The sequence below is a fragment of the Huiozyma naganishii genome, chromosome 3 (genome assembly GCF_000348985.1).
Source record: "Huiozyma naganishii CBS 8797 chromosome 3, complete genome".
Taxonomy (NCBI): Eukaryota; Fungi; Ascomycota; class Saccharomycetes; order Saccharomycetales; family Saccharomycetaceae; genus Huiozyma; species Huiozyma naganishii.
In genome coordinates this window covers 1,002,963-1,021,857 of record NC_035924.1, presented here as the reverse complement: position 1 = coordinate 1,021,857, position 18,895 = coordinate 1,002,963, and the positions used below count along the sequence as shown (strand labels likewise).

The 18,895-nt window shown below is 42.0% G+C and overlaps 6 protein-coding genes across 6 annotated transcripts in view; 2 read left to right on the top strand and 4 right to left on the bottom strand.

Moving 5' to 3' along the window:
• The window catches only part of KNAG0C05230 (uncharacterized protein), a gene marked incomplete at both ends in the record, with an annotated part of 1,137 nt that extends 354 nt beyond the window's left edge, over positions 1 to 783 (bottom strand). Inside the window, one exon of the mRNA XM_022607254.1 lies at positions 1 to 783. This exon is cut by the window's left edge and continues 354 nt beyond it. Coding sequence (XP_022463868.1) covers positions 1 to 783 — 783 coding nt within the window.
• A 1,997-nt stretch (positions 784 to 2,780) lies between these two features.
• KNAG0C05200 (uncharacterized protein) lies at positions 2,781 to 5,285 on the top strand (the record flags this gene model as incomplete). Its single annotated transcript, XM_022607253.1, has 1 exon — positions 2,781 to 5,285. The coding sequence occupies one exon, from the start codon at positions 2,781 to 2,783 to the stop codon at positions 5,283 to 5,285; it is 2,505 nt and encodes an 834-aa protein (XP_022463867.1).
• A 314-nt stretch (positions 5,286 to 5,599) lies between these two features.
• On the bottom strand, positions 5,600 to 7,294 carry KNAG0C05190 (sugar porter family MFS transporter; the record flags this gene model as incomplete). The annotated part of the gene is made up of 1 exon (XM_022607251.1): positions 5,600 to 7,294. The coding sequence occupies one exon, from the start codon at positions 7,292 to 7,294 to the stop codon at positions 5,600 to 5,602; it is 1,695 nt and encodes a 564-aa protein (XP_022463866.1).
• Positions 7,295 to 12,447: 5,153 nt separating this feature from the next.
• On the bottom strand, positions 12,448 to 14,115 carry HXT3 (hexose transporter HXT3; the record flags this gene model as incomplete). Its single annotated transcript, XM_022607250.1, has 1 exon — positions 12,448 to 14,115. One exon carries the CDS (start codon positions 14,113 to 14,115, stop codon positions 12,448 to 12,450), a length of 1,668 nt encoding a protein of 555 aa, XP_022463865.1.
• Positions 14,116 to 15,888: 1,773 nt separating this feature from the next.
• Positions 15,889 to 17,280, bottom strand: SVF1 (Svf1p; the record flags this gene model as incomplete). The annotated part of the gene is made up of 1 exon (XM_022607249.1): positions 15,889 to 17,280. The coding sequence occupies one exon, from the start codon at positions 17,278 to 17,280 to the stop codon at positions 15,889 to 15,891; it is 1,392 nt and encodes a 463-aa protein (XP_022463864.1).
• Positions 17,281 to 17,647: 367 nt separating this feature from the next.
• MRP1 (mitochondrial 37S ribosomal protein mS43) lies at positions 17,648 to 18,619 on the top strand (the record flags this gene model as incomplete). The annotated part of the gene is made up of 1 exon (XM_022607248.1): positions 17,648 to 18,619. The coding sequence occupies one exon, from the start codon at positions 17,648 to 17,650 to the stop codon at positions 18,617 to 18,619; it is 972 nt and encodes a 323-aa protein (XP_022463863.1).
• Positions 18,620 to 18,895: the final 276 nt, after the last annotated feature.

Here is an 18,895-nt window from a genome sequence, read left to right as displayed (position 1 = left end):
GTTCTTCTCCAATAGGTAACGTGGAGATTCTGGAACGAAAGTCATACCACCGATCATGAATAGAGCCCAGGCAAAACACAACCCCAGTGGGACTCTCCATTGGGTGGAGTTCGAGTATTTCTTCGTACCGTAGTTCGTACAGTAACCCAAGAAGATACCCAACGTGATCATCAATTGGAAACACGACACCAAAGTACCTCTCAAATGCTTTGGAGACACCTCGGAAATCAACATAGGCGACAAAACAGAGATACCACCAACACCTAGACCGGAGATAATTCTACCAATGAAGTACTGGTACCATTTGTTTATAGTAGCGATTTGAATGACAATACCGACGATGTAAATAACAACAACAATAATCAAACCTTTCTTACGACCGTACATGTCACCGGATTTCGATAGGATAATACCACCGATGGCACAACCGATGTTGAAAATGGAAACAACTAGACCTGTTCTCACCTTGGATAAGTAGTGAGTTCCATTAGCACGTCTCTGACCCAATCTTCTGATGAAGTCAGTTTGTGCGACGAAACCGGAGATGGTACCAGTATCCCAACCAAAAACGAAACCACCAAAGGCAATCATGATACACATGATAGAGACGGTGACGTAAGCGGAGGCTGGCTTCTTCACAATATCGATTTGATTGTCGGTGTTCTCATCGTTGTAATCATTCTTCAAGTCATCACGTTCAGCCTTGTTGGAAGTGGTGGAGGCAAGCGAGTTGGAGGCAGACTCGATTGCCCGTAGGTTTTCGTCTGCTTCAATTTCAGACATTGTTATATTAACAGTGTTTTACTTTCTTGTATAATTGAAAAGAAAGTTTTCTTGGCTTCCTACTACTTCTGATTAGAAAAGAAATCTGATTGCAAGGGTACTTTATTTCGACAGATACCTCCCAATTTATACCATTTGGATTCTACGAAACTGCCACGATTGCAAATGACAAATTCTTTCAAGGAGTGTTGCAACAAACTTCCCTCCTTGCATGTTACTGCCATCGTACCCTTGTTGAAGAGTGGATGCCACAACAGAAACTCCCGGAAATAACAATAAGCCGGAACAATTAGACCACATAACACTAACCAGTTTCACCGAAACGTTGGAGTTTTTTTTACATAATTTATACAAACAATGAAACTAAAATGTCCTAAATAGGAAGGCACTCTAATATTTTTCCGAACTGTGCACTAAAACCCCGTAGCGGAGAAACCCCACCTCCTCCTCTTGCTCCTCCCTCCCCGGTGTCAAACTTGGGGATTTTTCCGGGGCCCCGCGGACCGGGAGAAGGCAGGCAAACTAAAAGTGCCCATACACTACAGCAATGACGCCATAACTAGCTCCTTTTTTGTGGCGTAGTACACACCTAGAATGATTGTTGAGTATCAGTGTGGGTTAGAAGAGGGTTTTGCGCAAGAAATTAGCTTCGCCCTCAGATAAGATCTTTTAACGCACTATGCAGACAGAATCAGGTAAAAGTATGAATACAGAGAAGAAACTAAGACAATCTGAATCTGAGGCTACACATATTAAGCTAATGCTACCCTTCTCTGGAACCCACATTCGAGAGTCTCTTGAAGTGTTAGGTCCTAAACTCATTTCACTACCCATTTATCTCTTTCTGTTGTTTGAGCTCAATGAAAAGGTATACCATCACAGTGAACAATGAATTCATAAGTTTTACAAAGTATCGTAAAGAGACCAGTTCTTCTTGCGCAGCTTTACATTATGTCATAAAAATATACGAGTTTCATAGTTTCATAGGTTTGCGCGATGCCCACGACTAAAAATAAAACAATGCAAGGTATCTAAGAGCTTGGGGTGGGGGGAACACTCACCTAATAACTTCCTGGGTCTCTGCTAGAAACATTAGTACAAGTTAGTCACTTTGTATTCCTCCGCGGCACCTTTGCATTGTAATTTTTTGAAGACCTGAATTTTATTTGAGGACGTTTTTCCGAGAAAAATATCCGAGAAAATGTTGCAACCGAGTCAAAACGCGCAGAGGTTCTACGGGTCCAATGTCACCCCTCTCCTCAATTTCCAAGACAATGCATTTGTAAGGGTTCGTGATGTTTTTGTTTCACTAGGGACTACGGGTTGTTTTTCCGATGACGTCAAAAGTAACAGACTTTCTTACGTCCGTCTACCGAAATAAATCGAGCCTTTCCTGATAAACTAATAGGGATGAGGACCATTTCTCGCCCGATAATGGGAAGGAATCTCAGCTGCCCCAAAAATTAGTTGAGTTTGCTCAACTCTATCCCCCGTTATATGGAGGTTTGGACGGCCGTTACGTGCCAGTGAGAGACACTGTAAACCTAGTGCGGAATTGAGTTTTCTTCATTCCGCCTGCCGTATCACGTGATAGATGCGAGATTGTACACGTGATAAAATAATGCTGAAAAGACCGTGATAACATAATCATCATAGACAGTGATATTGTTAGGTAGAGCACAAGCATTCTTTTTCTGACTCGGGCAATCTAAACTCCATCCACCCTATCAGTCGCTACATGCACTTCAAGATTTCACGTTATAATGCAGCAAACCCACTTTTATCAACGGATTGGCATATAAAAAAATCACATTTCTTCGTCAATTGAAATCTCTCTACCTCGCTCTTCTCTTCTAAGTTTTTTGTACATAGAAAAAACAAGACACTCGGTCATTCTTAAAAAACTTTCATTGGTCTAAAACTTCTAAGAAGCAATAATCTAATCCATTAACGTTCTCATATACACATAAAAGAAGTACCGCTAACCAAAGTTCAGAATGGCAGGGACAGCTATACTTTATTTTGAAAACGAAGCGGTGGCAGCGGTTAATGTGGAAAAAGAAACTGGACTTCACCATCGAGCAGTTGATCGGGAAACAGAGGTTATATGCTCGTTTGAAGGAATGTTGGATAATGCTCCCAAAAATATACCCTTGTATTGTCCCGACTCAGAAGGAAACCAGTATCTAAATCAATTGCAGAAGGGCGACTTTCTAACGTGGAGCCGCAGTCAGGTTCAAGAACCCGGCCCTTATCGGAGAACGTTTGATAAGGAGCAAGTAACGTCTGTGGAAAGCGATAGTACCGAAGACTCTGATGACGATTGTTGGGATGTTTCTAACTACGAGCCAACGGATATGGAGTATGATTATCTACAATCCACTCTTTCTGACTCTTCAATGGAAATGATGTGTGACAATCAAGAGAACGAAAATCCATACAAGTTGCAAAGAACAAACAGAAAAGGTCAGCAACTTTCAATTACTTTATGGATTAACTACCATGTAATATGTACAAAAAATGATCCTAAAGACGTATTAATGAACTTTGTCTCATTGGCTGTGATGTTAGGTTTGGATTATTCCTTATTTGCTTCCAAATACGTTGCGTACTTTATTGCCAAGCATTTCCCAGAATGTAAGAATTTGTTCACTGAAGAAAACGTTTTGGAGCACATCACTGCATCTGCCACCATGGTGAGAGAGCAGCTTCGTAAATTCTTTGATACCCATAACCTAGACCTGTTGCCTAGGCGTGTGGGAACAGAGGATCTCCTGGGTGCAAATCTTCTTGCTTATATTGTTACCCGCTTTACAAAATTGAAGAAAGTCAGATTGCCTTGGGTATCTATAGAAACTGAGAGCTGGACTCCAAACAACCGGAACAGTTGTATCAGTGTTACGCTCAGTTTGGTTACCGGAGATATGGAGAGAGCTGTCTTTCCGATTTACTTCGAAGAAGTCAAAACAATGAAGAAGAAGGCGTTAACAGAAACTTTACTGTCGCACATCAGAAAGCTCTCTGTATCAAAATTCGTGACCTCCTGTTGCACTGATGATGAATCTGCTTTAATAAAAGCAACTGATTTGTTTAAAGAAAACGAACAATTTCCCTTTTTCAATTCTCACAGCGATTGTGCGGTACAAATTCAACATTTTGTAAAAGCGTTACTTGGTGATATTACTGAAAACTTGCAAAGAGATACTGGAGATTCAGGTTTGGGAAATGGTGCAGATGATCTTGACTGTTTTCCTCATTTCTGCTCAGTGCATATTGTCCGAAGTCTGATAAAACTGTCCATAAAGTTGAAAAACTCTTTCAATTTGGAGGACGATTTCACAGACTATATGGAGACAATACCACCGTTGTATTGCGAAACCAGATGGGATTCGATCTTTTATCTATTGGAACATTTTTTGGAGAATGTGGAAGGATATGAAAAGTTCAAAGTTAGCATGAGCCGTGATCATAAATTCCTTTTCGACTTTTGCGAAACGGATGTTTTAACCACTAAGATTTTACATGAAGCTATGAAACCCTTCGCATCTTTGACAAAGCTATTATCCTTGAACAAGCCTGCTAGTATTTGTTATTTCCCGTTACTACTATATTGTGAGGAAATGTCATCGGAATGTGCTAGTAGATTAAGCAAACTCTTAGGAAGACCAGTAGAACTTCAAAAGTTCAAAGCGAAGTATGAAAAGTACTACGCAAAAGCCTGTGCTTCTAACTACATTCATATGTTGACTGCATTATTTCATCATGATGGTGTGAAAGTTTTTAAAATTTTCAGAACGCTATCTGTTGATCCATACTCTGCACTGGCCGACGTTGCATTCAAAATAATGAATTATGAAATAATTGAAAATGGAGCTGAGAACAGTAAGGCAGAAGGTGATGTTTCCAGCGATGAACGTCATGATTTTATGGAGATGAAAGAGGTCGAAGGGGTTTTCGCTGAGTCTAATTTCGTCAAGGAGTTTAAAGGAACTACGAGGGAACACTTGCTCAAAGAAATTAAAGAATTTAGGCAATTCTGGATGTCGGTATTCGATAGAACGGTAACGCGTCTGGAGCATGAGTTGGACGTGGATATTCGTATTCTAGATTATTGTGATTTTGAGTTACCACCAGGAAGTGCCAGCGAATTCCACACTGTTGATGTATTTTGTTTGAGAACACTGCTTTCCTGGGATATCATATCGCAGTACCTAGATGCTACCAGATACGATGGAAACAATTCGAGGGTAAGGGTTTGGCACCACACTATTCTGCCAAATGTTCTGGATTACCTTCTCAGCATCAATGTCACCTCTGTTAACAGTGAAGAGAGCTTCAGCAAATTTAAAAAGATGTTCAACAAGAGAAGGGAGTCTCTGGGCGATGAAAGTGCTATTAATGAACTACTTCTGAGAAGTACCATCACCTCATTGAATCTCGACTTGTCTGTTGAAGAAATCAAAGAGATAGGGCTAAAGGAGCTTTTGGACTGTAATTGGTAAGACATATCTATTCCATTATGATTAAGTATAAGAGTGCGACAGACTTGAAGTACAGGGCTCAGCTCGGCACATAGTGTTATTAGTCGTCTCCAGAGCCCGGGTGAAAACGCTGTTTTGGTGCGAGTTCCAAGTCCAAGTGAGGGAATCTCACTGCAAATCAATGGAAGAATATCGAAAAAGATATATTTATTCAAAATATTATTATGAGATTTGTATTATGTATTTTATGGTACACATGTGTAAACTTAAGAGTGGATATAATTATTATAGCGTAATTCATTGAGAAAGTATGTTCTTTATTCAAACTTTTTGATTTAGTTTCTGCTGAACATTCTCTTGTAAATTGGCTTGTCGTCATGGTTCATGGCGTCAATGTCGTAGTCAGCGTTTCTTTGAGATGGTGGGACCCAGTTTGGAGACTTCCATGGCAAAGTACCTTCTTCCCACATAGTGTTGACCTCTTCTAGAGACAACCCCTTGGTTTCTGGAACGAAGAAGAAAACGTAGAAGAACGAGAAACATAGACAGCCCATAAAAACGTAACCGTAGTAGAAGTTGATGGCACCGGTGATGAATGGAGTGAAGAAAGAGATCAAGAACCCCCATAACCAGTTGCAACCTTGAGCAATGGCCATACACTTGGATTTAACTCTCAATGGGAAAGTCTCGGAGTTAACAACGAAAGGAATTGGAGCCCAGGTGGTAGCGAAACAGAAGATGTAGAAACAGGTGAAACAAATCATACAGTTACCAGCACCCTTGGATGATGGTTGCTTCCTACCGTGTGGGTACAATCTGGTGACACCGACAGAGGCATAGATAACCATACAGGCAGTCATAGTACCAGCACCCCATAGCAAACATCTACGACGACCGAATCTCTCGACCAAGTAGATACCAACAAAGGTGGAGGCAAAGTTGACGACACCAATGACAATAGACGTTTGAAAAGAATCTTCCAAACCAACAGCCTTGAAAACGATGGTACCGTAGTAGAAGAAGTAGTTGTCACCTGTCAATTGCTGTAGCGATTGCAGCATACACCCCATTAGCAAACGTTGGAAAATCTTGTTCTTGGTGGAGAACAATTCACCCCAGGAAGCAGTACCAGCCAATCTCTCGGCTTCAACACCAGCCATTAGAGTGTCAATTTCGGCTTGAACAGATGGATCGTCAATTGAGACCTTGTTGGAGATGGAGATGGAGTGCTTGGCCTCTTCGATCAAGTTCTTCTCCAATAGGTAACGTGGAGATTCTGGAACGAAAGTCATACCACCAATCATGAATAGAGCCCAGGCAAAACACAACCCCAGTGGGACTCTCCATTGGGTGGAGTTCGAGTATTTCTTCGTACCGTAGTTCGTACAGTAACCCAAGAAGATACCCAACGTGATCATCAATTGGAAACACGACACCAAAGTACCTCTCAAATGCTTTGGAGACACCTCGGAAATCAACATAGGCGACAAAACAGAGATACCACCAACACCCAAACCGGAGATAATTCTACCAATGAAGTACTGGTACCATTTGTTGATAGTAGCGATTTGAATGACAATACCGACAATGTAAATAGAGACGACAATAATCAAACCCTTCTTACGACCGTACATGTCACCGGCCTTGGACAAAATAATACCACCGATGGCACAACCGATGTTGAAAATGGAGACGACTAAACCGATTCTGACCTTGGACAAGTAGTGAGTTCCATCAGCACGTCTCTGACCCAATCTTCTGATGAAGTCAGTCTGTGCGACGAAACCGGAGATGGTACCAGTATCCCAACCGAACACGAACCCACCAAAAGCAATCATGATACACATGATAGAGACGGTGACGTAAGCGGAACCTGGTTTCTTTGGGATCTCGACCTCGTTTTCGGCATTCTCATCGTTGTATTCATCTTTCAAGTCGTCTCTCTCGGCCTTGTTGGATGGTGTAGATATTTCAGAGTTGGAAGCAGAGTCCACTCTGGAAAATTGTTGTTGTTCTTCTTCAGCAGACATTACTGAAAAGATATTGTTGTTGCTGTCTGGTTATTTTCCAAAGTTTAGGAATAGAGGATAAAAAGTGAAACGAGAAATACATCTTTAAAATCCCATATCGTCCCACCTTTTATAATTTTTCTGAAGAACCACTTGCCTCATGTGCTTCATGCAAAGGACGAAAAATTTTTGCTTATGCACACAAGTAGTTCCCTCCTCCCCCCAGTTTATTTCTTTGTGTCCTCGACCAATATAGCGAAGAACAAAGAAGAAAAAAGAAACATAGATGCAGTCCAGTGGTGCTTTCTATTGTGTAATCTACGGAAAACACTACTCGTTTCCCCGTCGCTGCCCTACCCTTCCCCCCGGCGTAACCTTTCCCCCCCCGCCGCAACCCCGCCACTAAAAAACAACATTTGCATTCCTCCGGCTACAGAAAACGACCGCAGGGGCCGGGCTAAAAAAAGAAAGGAAAAACCTCGCCGGGGCCCCACCAAAAGCAAGCGGGGCGCCGCAATTCCGAATTAGCTCATCAATTTCTTTTTTAGTGGAGGGAGGTATTGCTCTTTTCTTTTTCTGTAGTTATGCCCGGATTGGGACTGCGCTCTGGGCACACACACACACACAAGAATTGCTTTTTACTACACGTCGTCAGTTCCAGCTGCCGCTTCATTAGGCTCTAAAGAAGTGCAATCCTTTCAGGTATGGAGTATGGTGGTTCCCCCTATGATTCAAGCATATGGTAGTAATGAGAAGCTGTTAAGTCGTGCAGCTGAGTTTGAACAAGACCTGGTTTAGGTCACAGGTGAATTCTGGATTCTTTTGGTCAGTTCCACTCTCGTTTAATGATGAGGCCCGTTTTAGTGAGCAAGCTTTATCCGGTGTCCCCCAATAACGGCGGAACTGCGAATTGAAAGGAGAGGAACACTACAGCGGATTTAGTTTTCCGCCGTCGGAAAACAGTTCCCATTGTATTTTAACGGGCCGTTTTTTTTGTTTAAAGTTTTGAAAAATTACTAAGTCTCGAGCTGCTACGACGCACCTTTCGGAAAAACTTGAGAAAATCCCGCAAAATTATTTTTCTCGCCGAATGCGGAAAAACTTCTCGGAAAAAGAAAGCACGTATTGAGGATAGAGAGAGGGAATAGGAGGAACGACCCATGCGCTGTTTCTTAGGAGGTGTGGATAGAAATTACCGCTTTACAACAAAATGTGTTACTGCACGCTGCGAGATGACCTGTTCCCGGTTTTTTTGTTCCAGCTCACTTGTTTGTTGATTGGTGGCTTATTTTTAGCTGGTTGTATAAACGATAGAGAGGCATAACTCGTTGGTTCTAAAAATAATTGAACTGTGCCACGGAACCGGTTGCAAAAGAAGAAGAATGGCACGTACAAGGTACCACGCTATGTAGCGGCCGACTGCCCATTGCCTTTTCTCTTCGGATCAATTCAAGGTGATGGCCCCCTTCCTATTGTTTTCACCCCACCCCCGTATTAATTTTCATTGGGGAGTCCACCAGTTGGATCTAGGTCACCTCTCACCCCGTATTAATTACGTTTGGAAGGGTAGGGTTGCCCCTTGCAACTACACGACACTGTTATACCTTGCGTGTGTTGTCTTATTTGCCTAGAAGATACTGACTTTCTGTTTATCCGCGGACACAAAAATTATTCATAGTTGACAGTTTTTATGACGTAATTTGCCGCGACATCTCCTTATCCTGTTTGAAAAAAAACACTGTTAGGTTTGAATAAGCCTCAATCCCCCCCTGTAAGGCAGATACTCCAATATTGGTCCTTAGTATTCGATTCCTGTTGTAGAAAATAGCGTGTTTGCCCTTTTATCATATCTTAAGGGTGCTCAAAGCATGTAGTGATGTTTTCCCCGTAAATGACGTAGCCCATTTTCTAGAAAAAGACGCCTACATTAACCTTTACAAAATTATCTATCAAGCAAATTTTACCGTTCCTTGTTCGGAAGTCACCAGTTGTACGGTTGCGCTGTTTTGTCATATTGAAGTTGTGGGATAAACCCCCTGCAGAAAGTTTTGTGATTAAATCCACATATCCTGATTTTGTTTGAATGTTGATTTTGGAATTTACTATAGTAAGGATGGAGTTCCTATGAGTTTTCTATAGAGGTAATTCCCGCACTAACAAGGTCAACGCCGCCAAAACATGAACTTAGAGTAACATTGGGGAATTAAGAGGTTTTTTGGGTCTGTATTGGTACGGTATCACATGGGTTAAAACGTGGGGGCTTTTCCTGTGTCGGTGTTTTCAGAAACTCTCAGAATCGTGGAAAGAAGTCGTTATTACGGCGGTGTCTAGCTTTGAACTGTACTTTAAAGATTGAGAAATGGCAGAACACTTATACACATAGTGGGGAGACAGGATTGTAGATCCTGTTATGGACTTACAGTAATTGCAACACCTAGGTGGCCACCATTGAATCAGGTAAATACTGTCTTCCTTTAAAAACTGAATTTACGAGAGAATATTAACGTCCTCAACATGTTGGCATTACACGACAGCACACACGTAAATCTTATAACCTGGCCCCACACCAGCAGTGTGTACGATGGAACGTTTGCAGAGGTCACTTAGTTGAAAGCCAATGTCTAATAACACGTTGTTAGTATACTATATAGACGCTGTTACTGTTCTACCTAATTGTTTTCCATAACAAAGCAGGGAGAAACCACTTCCCTAGGTTGGACCGTAAATAGCAAATTATACCGTACAAGCTGTTGATAATATTGGTAGGATAAATTATTGTTATAATGACTATATACTAGCTTGAAACTGTCTCAGGGTAGACTGTCTGCGGCAGTCGCCGGAAGTTTTTTAAATATCTGAAGTACGTAGTCTAAAAATTTATATTGTTAAGAATAACTATCAACTATTGTGTTAAGATAAGACTTGCTACATTATAGCATAGTGTGACTCCAACTTTTGTCAGTTAATGGGTTTAACTGACACCTTGGACAAGTGAATGTAGAAAAGGCTTCAATTTTCTTAGATATTGATCAACTATATTTTCCATAGTCTATATTGATAAGTGAGTAACTATGTGCTTACTTTCTTCTATATTATACATTAGTGTACAAGCTAAGTGAGAGTGGAATCTTTTCCCTTTGTATAAAATCTTCCATCTCATTATCGTCTAGGATGACATACATCCAGATTATAATTTAACAGTGAAGCCATTTTGAAGTGCCAATATTGTTAATTAGTAAATTTTACCTCTTTTTCATTCTTTGAAGAAAATAAGATTAGCAAAACAAGTAAATAAAAACTTTGTAAGAGTCAAAATGTGAGGATAAATCGGGAACTCCCTTTGGGAATGGACTCATGACCCGTTACCCTATCTAATACAGTACTGTGAACTATTATAAACCCGAAATGTGAGTATACGAACTCGAGACATGCAGATGGCCCGTTATCCGGAACATATATAAACCCCAAGGTATCTGCACCGACATCTTTCAAGACCGTCTCTAAATGCTGGATATAGAAAATGAATATGATAAGGGTGATAAGATATCATCATAGGCATAAACAGGACACACACTTGATAAAAGACACAAATGTTAACGAGACAAATAACGATGCCACAAGTGTGGAAGTATCCACCACAGTGAGAAAGTGAAAAGTCACACCATTGACTCTGAGCAAATTCTCACGTATATAAAGCCTAACTACATCGAATGAATTGATCCTTCTATCTGTGACAATATAGAAGAGATCATCGAACCATATACTTATATATTAAGTATATACCAGAAGTCATACCTGAACTAAAAAATCTCTTTACTCTACTACAATGAATAGCTACGGCGAGCAAGACCCTATTCAACACTAAATCCAGGACCCAAAGAAGGAACAAGTCTTAGACAAGCAAGCACAACTGATATAACTACATATTTTACGTATACGGCGTAAATACACAATATCAGAGTCCTTACACACTTTACTCAATCACAACCTGCTTTAACTCTTACATAAAATTGTTAAGTTATAATCTGGATGTATATCATCCTAGACGATAACGAGATGGAAACTTTTATACAAAGAGAAAAGATTCCAATCTCACTCAGTCTTGTATACTAATGTATAATATAGAAGAAAGTAAGCACATAGTTACTCACCTATCAATATAGACTATGGAAAACATCGTTGATCAATATCTTAGAAAGCTGAAGCCTTTTTTACAAAAATAGTTTGTGATTAAGTAATATGTGCAAGAACAGTTTGATATTCTTATTTACGCCCTATATGCAGTTATACGAGCTGTTCTTGGTTATCCCAATTTTAGAGACCGCCTTGAAAGATGTTTATGAAGATATATTGCGGTTTAATATACGTTCCGAATAACGTGGCCATCCGCTTGCCTCAAAGCCTTCCCTCACATGTCGGGCTTATAATATCTCACAGAGTTGTATTTCATTGGGTAACGGGCCCTTATTCCATTCCCAAGGGAGATCTTCACAAACATACGCCAGATAAAAATGCCGGAAAAACTGTACTCGTTGCGATATTTAATTGGAATAGAATGCACTGACTTCACAAAATAAGAAAGGAAGTACGTGTGTAGTCTGTTTATGTTTAAAATTACAGGGTACTATCAAAATTTGTGGTAGTCAAAGAAAGGGTTTTTGTACTTTGATTTGACCTCTTATCCAGATTGCCTTGGCTCCGAATATTTTTTCATGGTGATATCCAAAAACTGCTAATCATAACCCAACCTTCTTGAATACATAACTGTGACTGGGAAAAAATGTTTTCCATATAAAATCATCGAGTTATGTCCAAGCCCAAATTTCGTGTTTTTAACAGATAATGGTGTGGAATATAAAGGTACCCTTTCGGAGAACATGTAAACTACAAGTCTGGGATAATTTCAAACCGTTCAAAGACTTGACGTAACTTTGACTACTACATCAGATATTCCCACAAGAGAATACACAAAAGTTGACGATTTAAGACATATTGTAGAAAACAGTACATGTAAGAGCAAAAGCAAAAGAAATAGGTCAAATCTCGGAACTTTATAAGTTTATTTAAATATAAAATTTATCTTAAGGGATGGTTATGCCGTTTTATCGAGTCGTCATAAATCATTAGAAAACAAAACATCAGAGATATGTATTAAATGTCAAGATTGTGAATATTCAATTTCTACCAAACACTCTCTTGTAGAATGGCTTGTCGTCAGTCATCAATGCATCAGCATCGTAGTCCGCGCCTCTTCTAGAAGGTGGGACCCAGGCGGAAGATTTCCATGGTAAAACACCTTCTGCGTACATGGTTTCGACTTCCTCCAAAGTTAAACCCTTGGTTTCCGAAACAAAGAAGAAGACGTAAAAGTAAGCGAAAACCATGCAACCCATGAAAACGTAACCGTAAGAGAAGTTGATAGCACCGGTGATGAATGGAGTGAAGAAACCAATCAAGAAACCCCATAGCCAGTTAGCGGCAGTGGCCAAAGACATAGCCTTGGATTTAATTCTCAATGGGAAAGTCTCAGAAATGATGACGTATGCAATTGGAGCCCACGTAGTGGCAAAACAGAAAATGTAGAAACAGGCAAAACAAATCATACAGTTACCTGCACCCTTGGATGGATTATCCTCACCGTTAGCCCATAATCTGGTAACGCCGACGGAAGCATAGACAACGTAACAGCAGACCATACCAATAGCACCCCACAACAAACAGTTACGACGACCAAATTTGTCGACAGTGTACAGCGAACAACAAGTAGAGAACAAATTCACAACACCGAAGACAATCGAAGTTTCAAACGAATCTTCCAAACCGACAGCCTTGAAAACAATAGTACCGTAGTAGAAAAAGTAATTGTCACCAGTCAACTGTTGTAGAGATTGAATCATAACACCCATAGACGTACGCTTGAACATAAATGGTTTGAACAATTCGCCCCATGATGCGGTACCAGCAGCCTTGGCTTCATCTACACTAGCTTCAATTGTGTCTAGTTCCTGTTGGATGAATGGATGGTCTGGTGCACACTTGTTGGCCTTAGCAAGAGACGCTCTTGCCTCTTCCATTAGACCAGCTTCAATAAGATAACGTGGGGATTCTGGGACAAAAGTCATACCACCGATCATAAATAGAGCCCAGGCAAAACATAGACCTAGTGGAACTCTCCATTGGACAGAGTTCGAGTAGTTCTTGGTACCAAAGTTAGTACAGTAACCCAAGAAGATACCCAAGGTAATCATCAATTGATAACACGAAACCAAAGTACCTCTCAAATGCTTTGGAGACACCTCGGAAATCAACATAGGCGACAAAACAGAGATACCACCAACACCCAAACCGGAGATAATTCTGCCGATGAAGTACTGATACCATTTGTTGATTGATGCAATCTGAATAATGATACCAATAATGTAAATCACGACAACGATAATTAGCGCCATCTTACGGCCTTTGGTGTCACCCAGTTTTGACAAAACAAGACCACCAATAGCACAACCAATGTTGAAAATAGAGACAATTAAACCTGTTCTCACTTTAGACAAATAATGGGAACCATCTTTATGTTTCTGACCGAATCTTCTTAAGAAATCGGTCTGGGCGACGAAACCAGAAATGGTACCGGTATCCCAACCGAAAATAAAACCACCGAAGGCAACCATACAACATGAAATGCAAATGGACATGTATGCACCCCTACCTGTATTTGGAGAGGCAACCTCAGCGTTTTGATACTGGAAATCATCTTGCTGATTCATGATTTTGGAGTTTACTTCCACATTGGAATTGGAAGACTCCGATTTTTGAGGAGTTATAGCATCTGGTGTGGAATCCATCTTGAAGAGGATTAGAGTGATGGGTGTCTTAGCTTTTCTAGGTAAATTTCATAAAACTGAAACATCAAAGGAAAGAGAACATTTCAATTTTGGAAAAGTTGATGATCGAAGTGCCACATTTATAGTTTTCAGGAAAGAATGTCCCCCCACCAGCCACCATGCTTATTTAGCAGCCGCAATGAGTTAAGAGACGCAGAACCCACACTAATATCACGCTGAGTTCACAATAAGCACCGTTTTTACCTCAATTTACGATAACAAACAAGTAGAACACGAAATTTCACAGTTATTTCCGTGACTGAATAATTTTTTGCGGAGGAAGACAATGGACCCCCACTAGGGTGTCATAACGTGACGGGAATACTACAGGAAAAGTTCCGCCTTCTCGGAACAACTTCCTTTCTCGCATCTTTGCTAAACCATTTAGAGTGGGGGAGCCTCGGGTCTACTCCACGAAAACCGCGCAGGGGAGGAACGGATAATTTACGGAAAAACTCTTCACGGGGCCTATAACCGGCGTTTTCCACCGTTCTTTTAGTGCAGTGTTTATCGACTGCCTTCGTTTGTATGGTACATAATCGAACCACTGACCAGTAGTGTCCAATGTACGTGTTGACCCACCAACTAGCACAAGGTGATTAAACGACGGGTTAGAAGTATCGTGTTTTAGAAGCGCGCTTCCATTATTTGTTCCGTATTACAGAGCGGGCGGAAATTCGTCGAAAAGACAATTTTTCCTTGTCTATTGTTCTATTAATCCGACCCCGGAAAAATTATGGTAATACTGACCAGGGATGGGAGGTGTTACCAAGGTAAAAGATCTCAAAAAATTCACTCAGATGCCATTCCGCGGGTAAGCCGGGGCCCCATCATTCCCCACCCGCGGAGAGAGGTCCCATTACTGATAGCAACAGGTTGCTTTCCGTCTCAGTATCAACCGTATTGAATACGGGGGTGGAATTATGCGGGTGAAATAACACTCCCACGTAAACTATTAGCGCGGAAATTTGAGTATTAGGCTGTTGCCTAATACTCATATTCCCATCTTCCAGTAATAAGTTCCTATTGGCCATCAGAGTCCTTTGGCGTACTTTTGCTGTGTAAAATTTGTCATTGTAATTCGCCGAATGAACAACAACTATACTATGAGACGCGAACGACGCGGTTTCACTCACATTAAACACGTAGAGCAGTTTGTTTACGTGCCATCATCTTGGATGAACTGTCCGTGGTTACTTGAGGTACGACGGTTTCCGGGATCATCCCGTCCGGGAAGCTAAATAAACTCTATCACCGGAAAAAAAGAAATACAAAATAGTTTTTCCGTGTTCGATCTATTTGAGCACTTTTCTGCCCGATGACGTTGGCAACCAAAACGTTTCTTGACGCGGTTTTAACATGGACCACTCGTTGCGTGGGAGGGTTTCAGTAAAGACTGCCCCTCATCGCCAGTAAAGTTCCGTAGAACACAGTTGTGCACTTCTTGTTACTGCTTATCATGAAAACCTGAATCTGAGGTATACTTGTAGGTGGAGCTGGTGAATGGAAAAAAGGAAATATGTAATAAGTATATGGTACATTTTTGCTAATAGGTAGGAGAAGTAAGTGTATAAAGCGGCAATCATGACTGAAGCAATAACAGGAAAATAGTGTGCGAAAAAAGGGAGGTTGCTGGAAAATATTCGTGTACTTCGATTACCGTCGGATAGTATGACAATTTATGATTACTTTCAGTATTATTACTGCAGCATTATTATTTTGTACAGTTTATGACTAGTTTTCGTTGTAAGATTCAGCGCTCACCTCATCAGACTTGGAGATGAACGTAACTTCGGCCCAGCCCAAACACTGAACTTTCTTACCACCGTTTACTTGCAGAGTAAACTTGTCGTCTGCGTACTGGTAGATGTATGGTTTTGTGCCGGCAATCCCAGAAACAATATTTTTGACGAACCCTGGGATCTCTCCCATGACATCGATCCTCTCGATCAAGTTGGTCATGGGCCCTTCAATAACGGCAGACACTTCGTCGTCCTTCTTCAGCTCACCGCCGGCAATCTGCTCGTCGGTGACCTCTGGCGACACCCCGGCAAACTCGACTTTAATCTTCTTTGGAACGCTCCAGCCGACTTCGTCGACCTCTGTCTCCAAATGTTCGTAGTTGTTGTTAATTGACAAACTCAAAATTTCGGTGTCACTGGTAAGAATACCAACGGAGACTTTAGTATTACCGTATGACTTCGGGGTGATATATTCCATAAGAACGGCACTGTTCTCCCTTGTGTGGACGTAGACGAAATTCCATGCCTTCGCCGCGTGGTTAGGTTTCATCCCTTGGAAAGCCAAGACAAACATTGAGTAGGCTGGATCATTTTCCCCGAAAGTAATGACTTCATCCCTGTAAACCTTGGTTGACTCCTCGTAGTCATCATCGTCATCATCATCATCAGAAGAATCATCATCGTCGTCATCTTCATCTTCATCTTCATCTTCATCTTCATCTTCATCTTCATCTTCGTCGCCACCTTGAGTTTCTTCTTCGTCACTAACATCATCTTGAAGCACTTCAATCTTCAAGTTGAGAGTCCCACGACATCTATTTCTGGGCCAGAAGCTGTGTCTTAGGGATCCCCAGGGCTCCTCCCAGTTGTCCCCGTAGTAAGTAGTAGGGTCTGGACCAGCCTTCGCAGCGGGGGTTAGTCTCGTGATATACAGATCGACCTTGGACTGTTCGCATACATTGGAAACCACGTGGAACGTCTTATCGTCGTCGGTCAGTTCGATGGACAAATCATCGGCGTAGAAATTGGGGCCCTCCACTCTGAAGTTCTCCAGCTTCGTCGACGTCCACAAGTTCAGCGCCTCTGGATCCTTCGTATTGAATATCCTGAAGGTAAACTGCGCAGCGGTGCGGATACCCATCAGGTTCGAGTGGATCACCTGCGCAAAACCGGTCACACCAGAATCCAAGTTGTTGAAGTAGAAAGTCGCGGTCTCCACATTCGTGAACTCTGGTGCCTTCCAACAAAAATCCTCGCGTGTAGCAACACAGTACGGCTGTTTCCCATCCAATCTTTCCGTCAACGTGTGGATGTACTCTTTACCGTATTCTGGCTCGGCTATCCCAGTGACAGCGGAAATCCCACCTTGAATCCACTTCAGCATGTCTTTAGTGTGTGTGTGTGTGTGTGTGTGTGTGTGTGTGTGTGTGTGTATTAAGAATTAGTTACCTTGACAGGACTGGAAGAGAGTTAACAACGGTTAAAAACACGAACTCAATCTAAGAAACAAACCCCAACGCCTCTCACAGTCCCCGTCCATCGCTGAAATATTCAACAATCGAAAAGTGATTATTGTTTTGTTTCGATTCTCATCGTGAAAAGTTTTCTTCTTCGAGAGGCATCGCGAATTATTACCCGAAGGACCCAAGGTTGCAGTGCGTTGGCCTTTAAGGACTTCCGAGGCGTGTGTGGTGGTTCGGAGTGGTACCCTTAGTGACAGAGGGGAGGGCCAGCAAGTGCTTTGTTTCTGAATGTTGTGGAGGGGAAAGTTGTGTGACGTGGCGAGATGCCGCATGGGGAAACGGTTTATCTCGACGAGGTCTTTGGGGCATCTGACGCATGGCCGGTCGCTGCCAGGGGTGCTCTCCGCCAGAGGGTTGCAGAACAGCTGGTTTGACCCTGTAGAGCACTACACGTTGTTGCTGAACAAATACACGGCAAACAACGAGGCACTGCAGCAGAAATCGTTGGAGACGATCATTGCGGAGTGTGGGACCTCTGCGACGAAGAAGTACGTGGCCAATTACGCCTCGTTGCTGTTCAACCGCGAATTTGCACTATCTTGTCTCCGCGGGATCTCTAAACCGCTGCCCGAGGTGAAACCAGGGCGGGAGGCTCTCCTGGCGACACCGGATATGTCGCTGAAATTCAGTAACGAGCCAATCTCCTCTGGGAACAAGCGGTTGCAGTTGGCGCTGGAGGCGTCATTCGACTCGATGGTCCAGTTCAGAACGTTGCTGTTGAACTCGAACCTAGCAATTAACGGGGATGGGTTCACGTGGCTCGTAGCAAGGATATACAAGCCCAAAGTGCAGAGTACAGGGTCTGCGAAACTTAACGAGTTCAAGTATGACTCCCTGTTCGTTTTGAACACGTACAATGCGGGGACGCCGTTTACTCTGCAGAGACCCAATGAGTTGCAAAACTTGGAGAACCAGTACACGGCGAAGAACGCACCGGCGGAGCCCGAGGAATCAGCGGTGCGCAAGGAGGGTGCTGACTCGTATCTGAATGACCTGGCACCGCTGGAGGAGATTAAGAAGATGGCGTTTGATGACACCGTTTACGTGCCTCTACTAGCAATAGATGCGTCCCCCAAGAGCTGGCTGACAGATTACGGAGTCTTCGGGAAACAAGAGTATTTGGATAGGACATGGGAGGCAATTAACTGGAAAGTGATAGAAACGAGGTTACCTGAACCGTATGAACAGGGGTACCTCTGATGCACTGACCACCTGTATAAAACAACATATAAGCAACGAACGCATGTAAATATTATAAGATCGACACAAGACCCATAGAACCTCCACACTCAGCAATCCGTAACTGTTTTAATATTTTATATATAGTAGTACTAAATGTATACCTGCGTTATTCTGTCTATCTTAATCAAGGAATATCTAATCATCTCCTTCCTTCTTTCTTTTGTCTCTGGAAAAATCTGTCAGGGGTACTTATAACGTCCAAGATGCAACTAACGTCATGGCTCTCTGTAATTG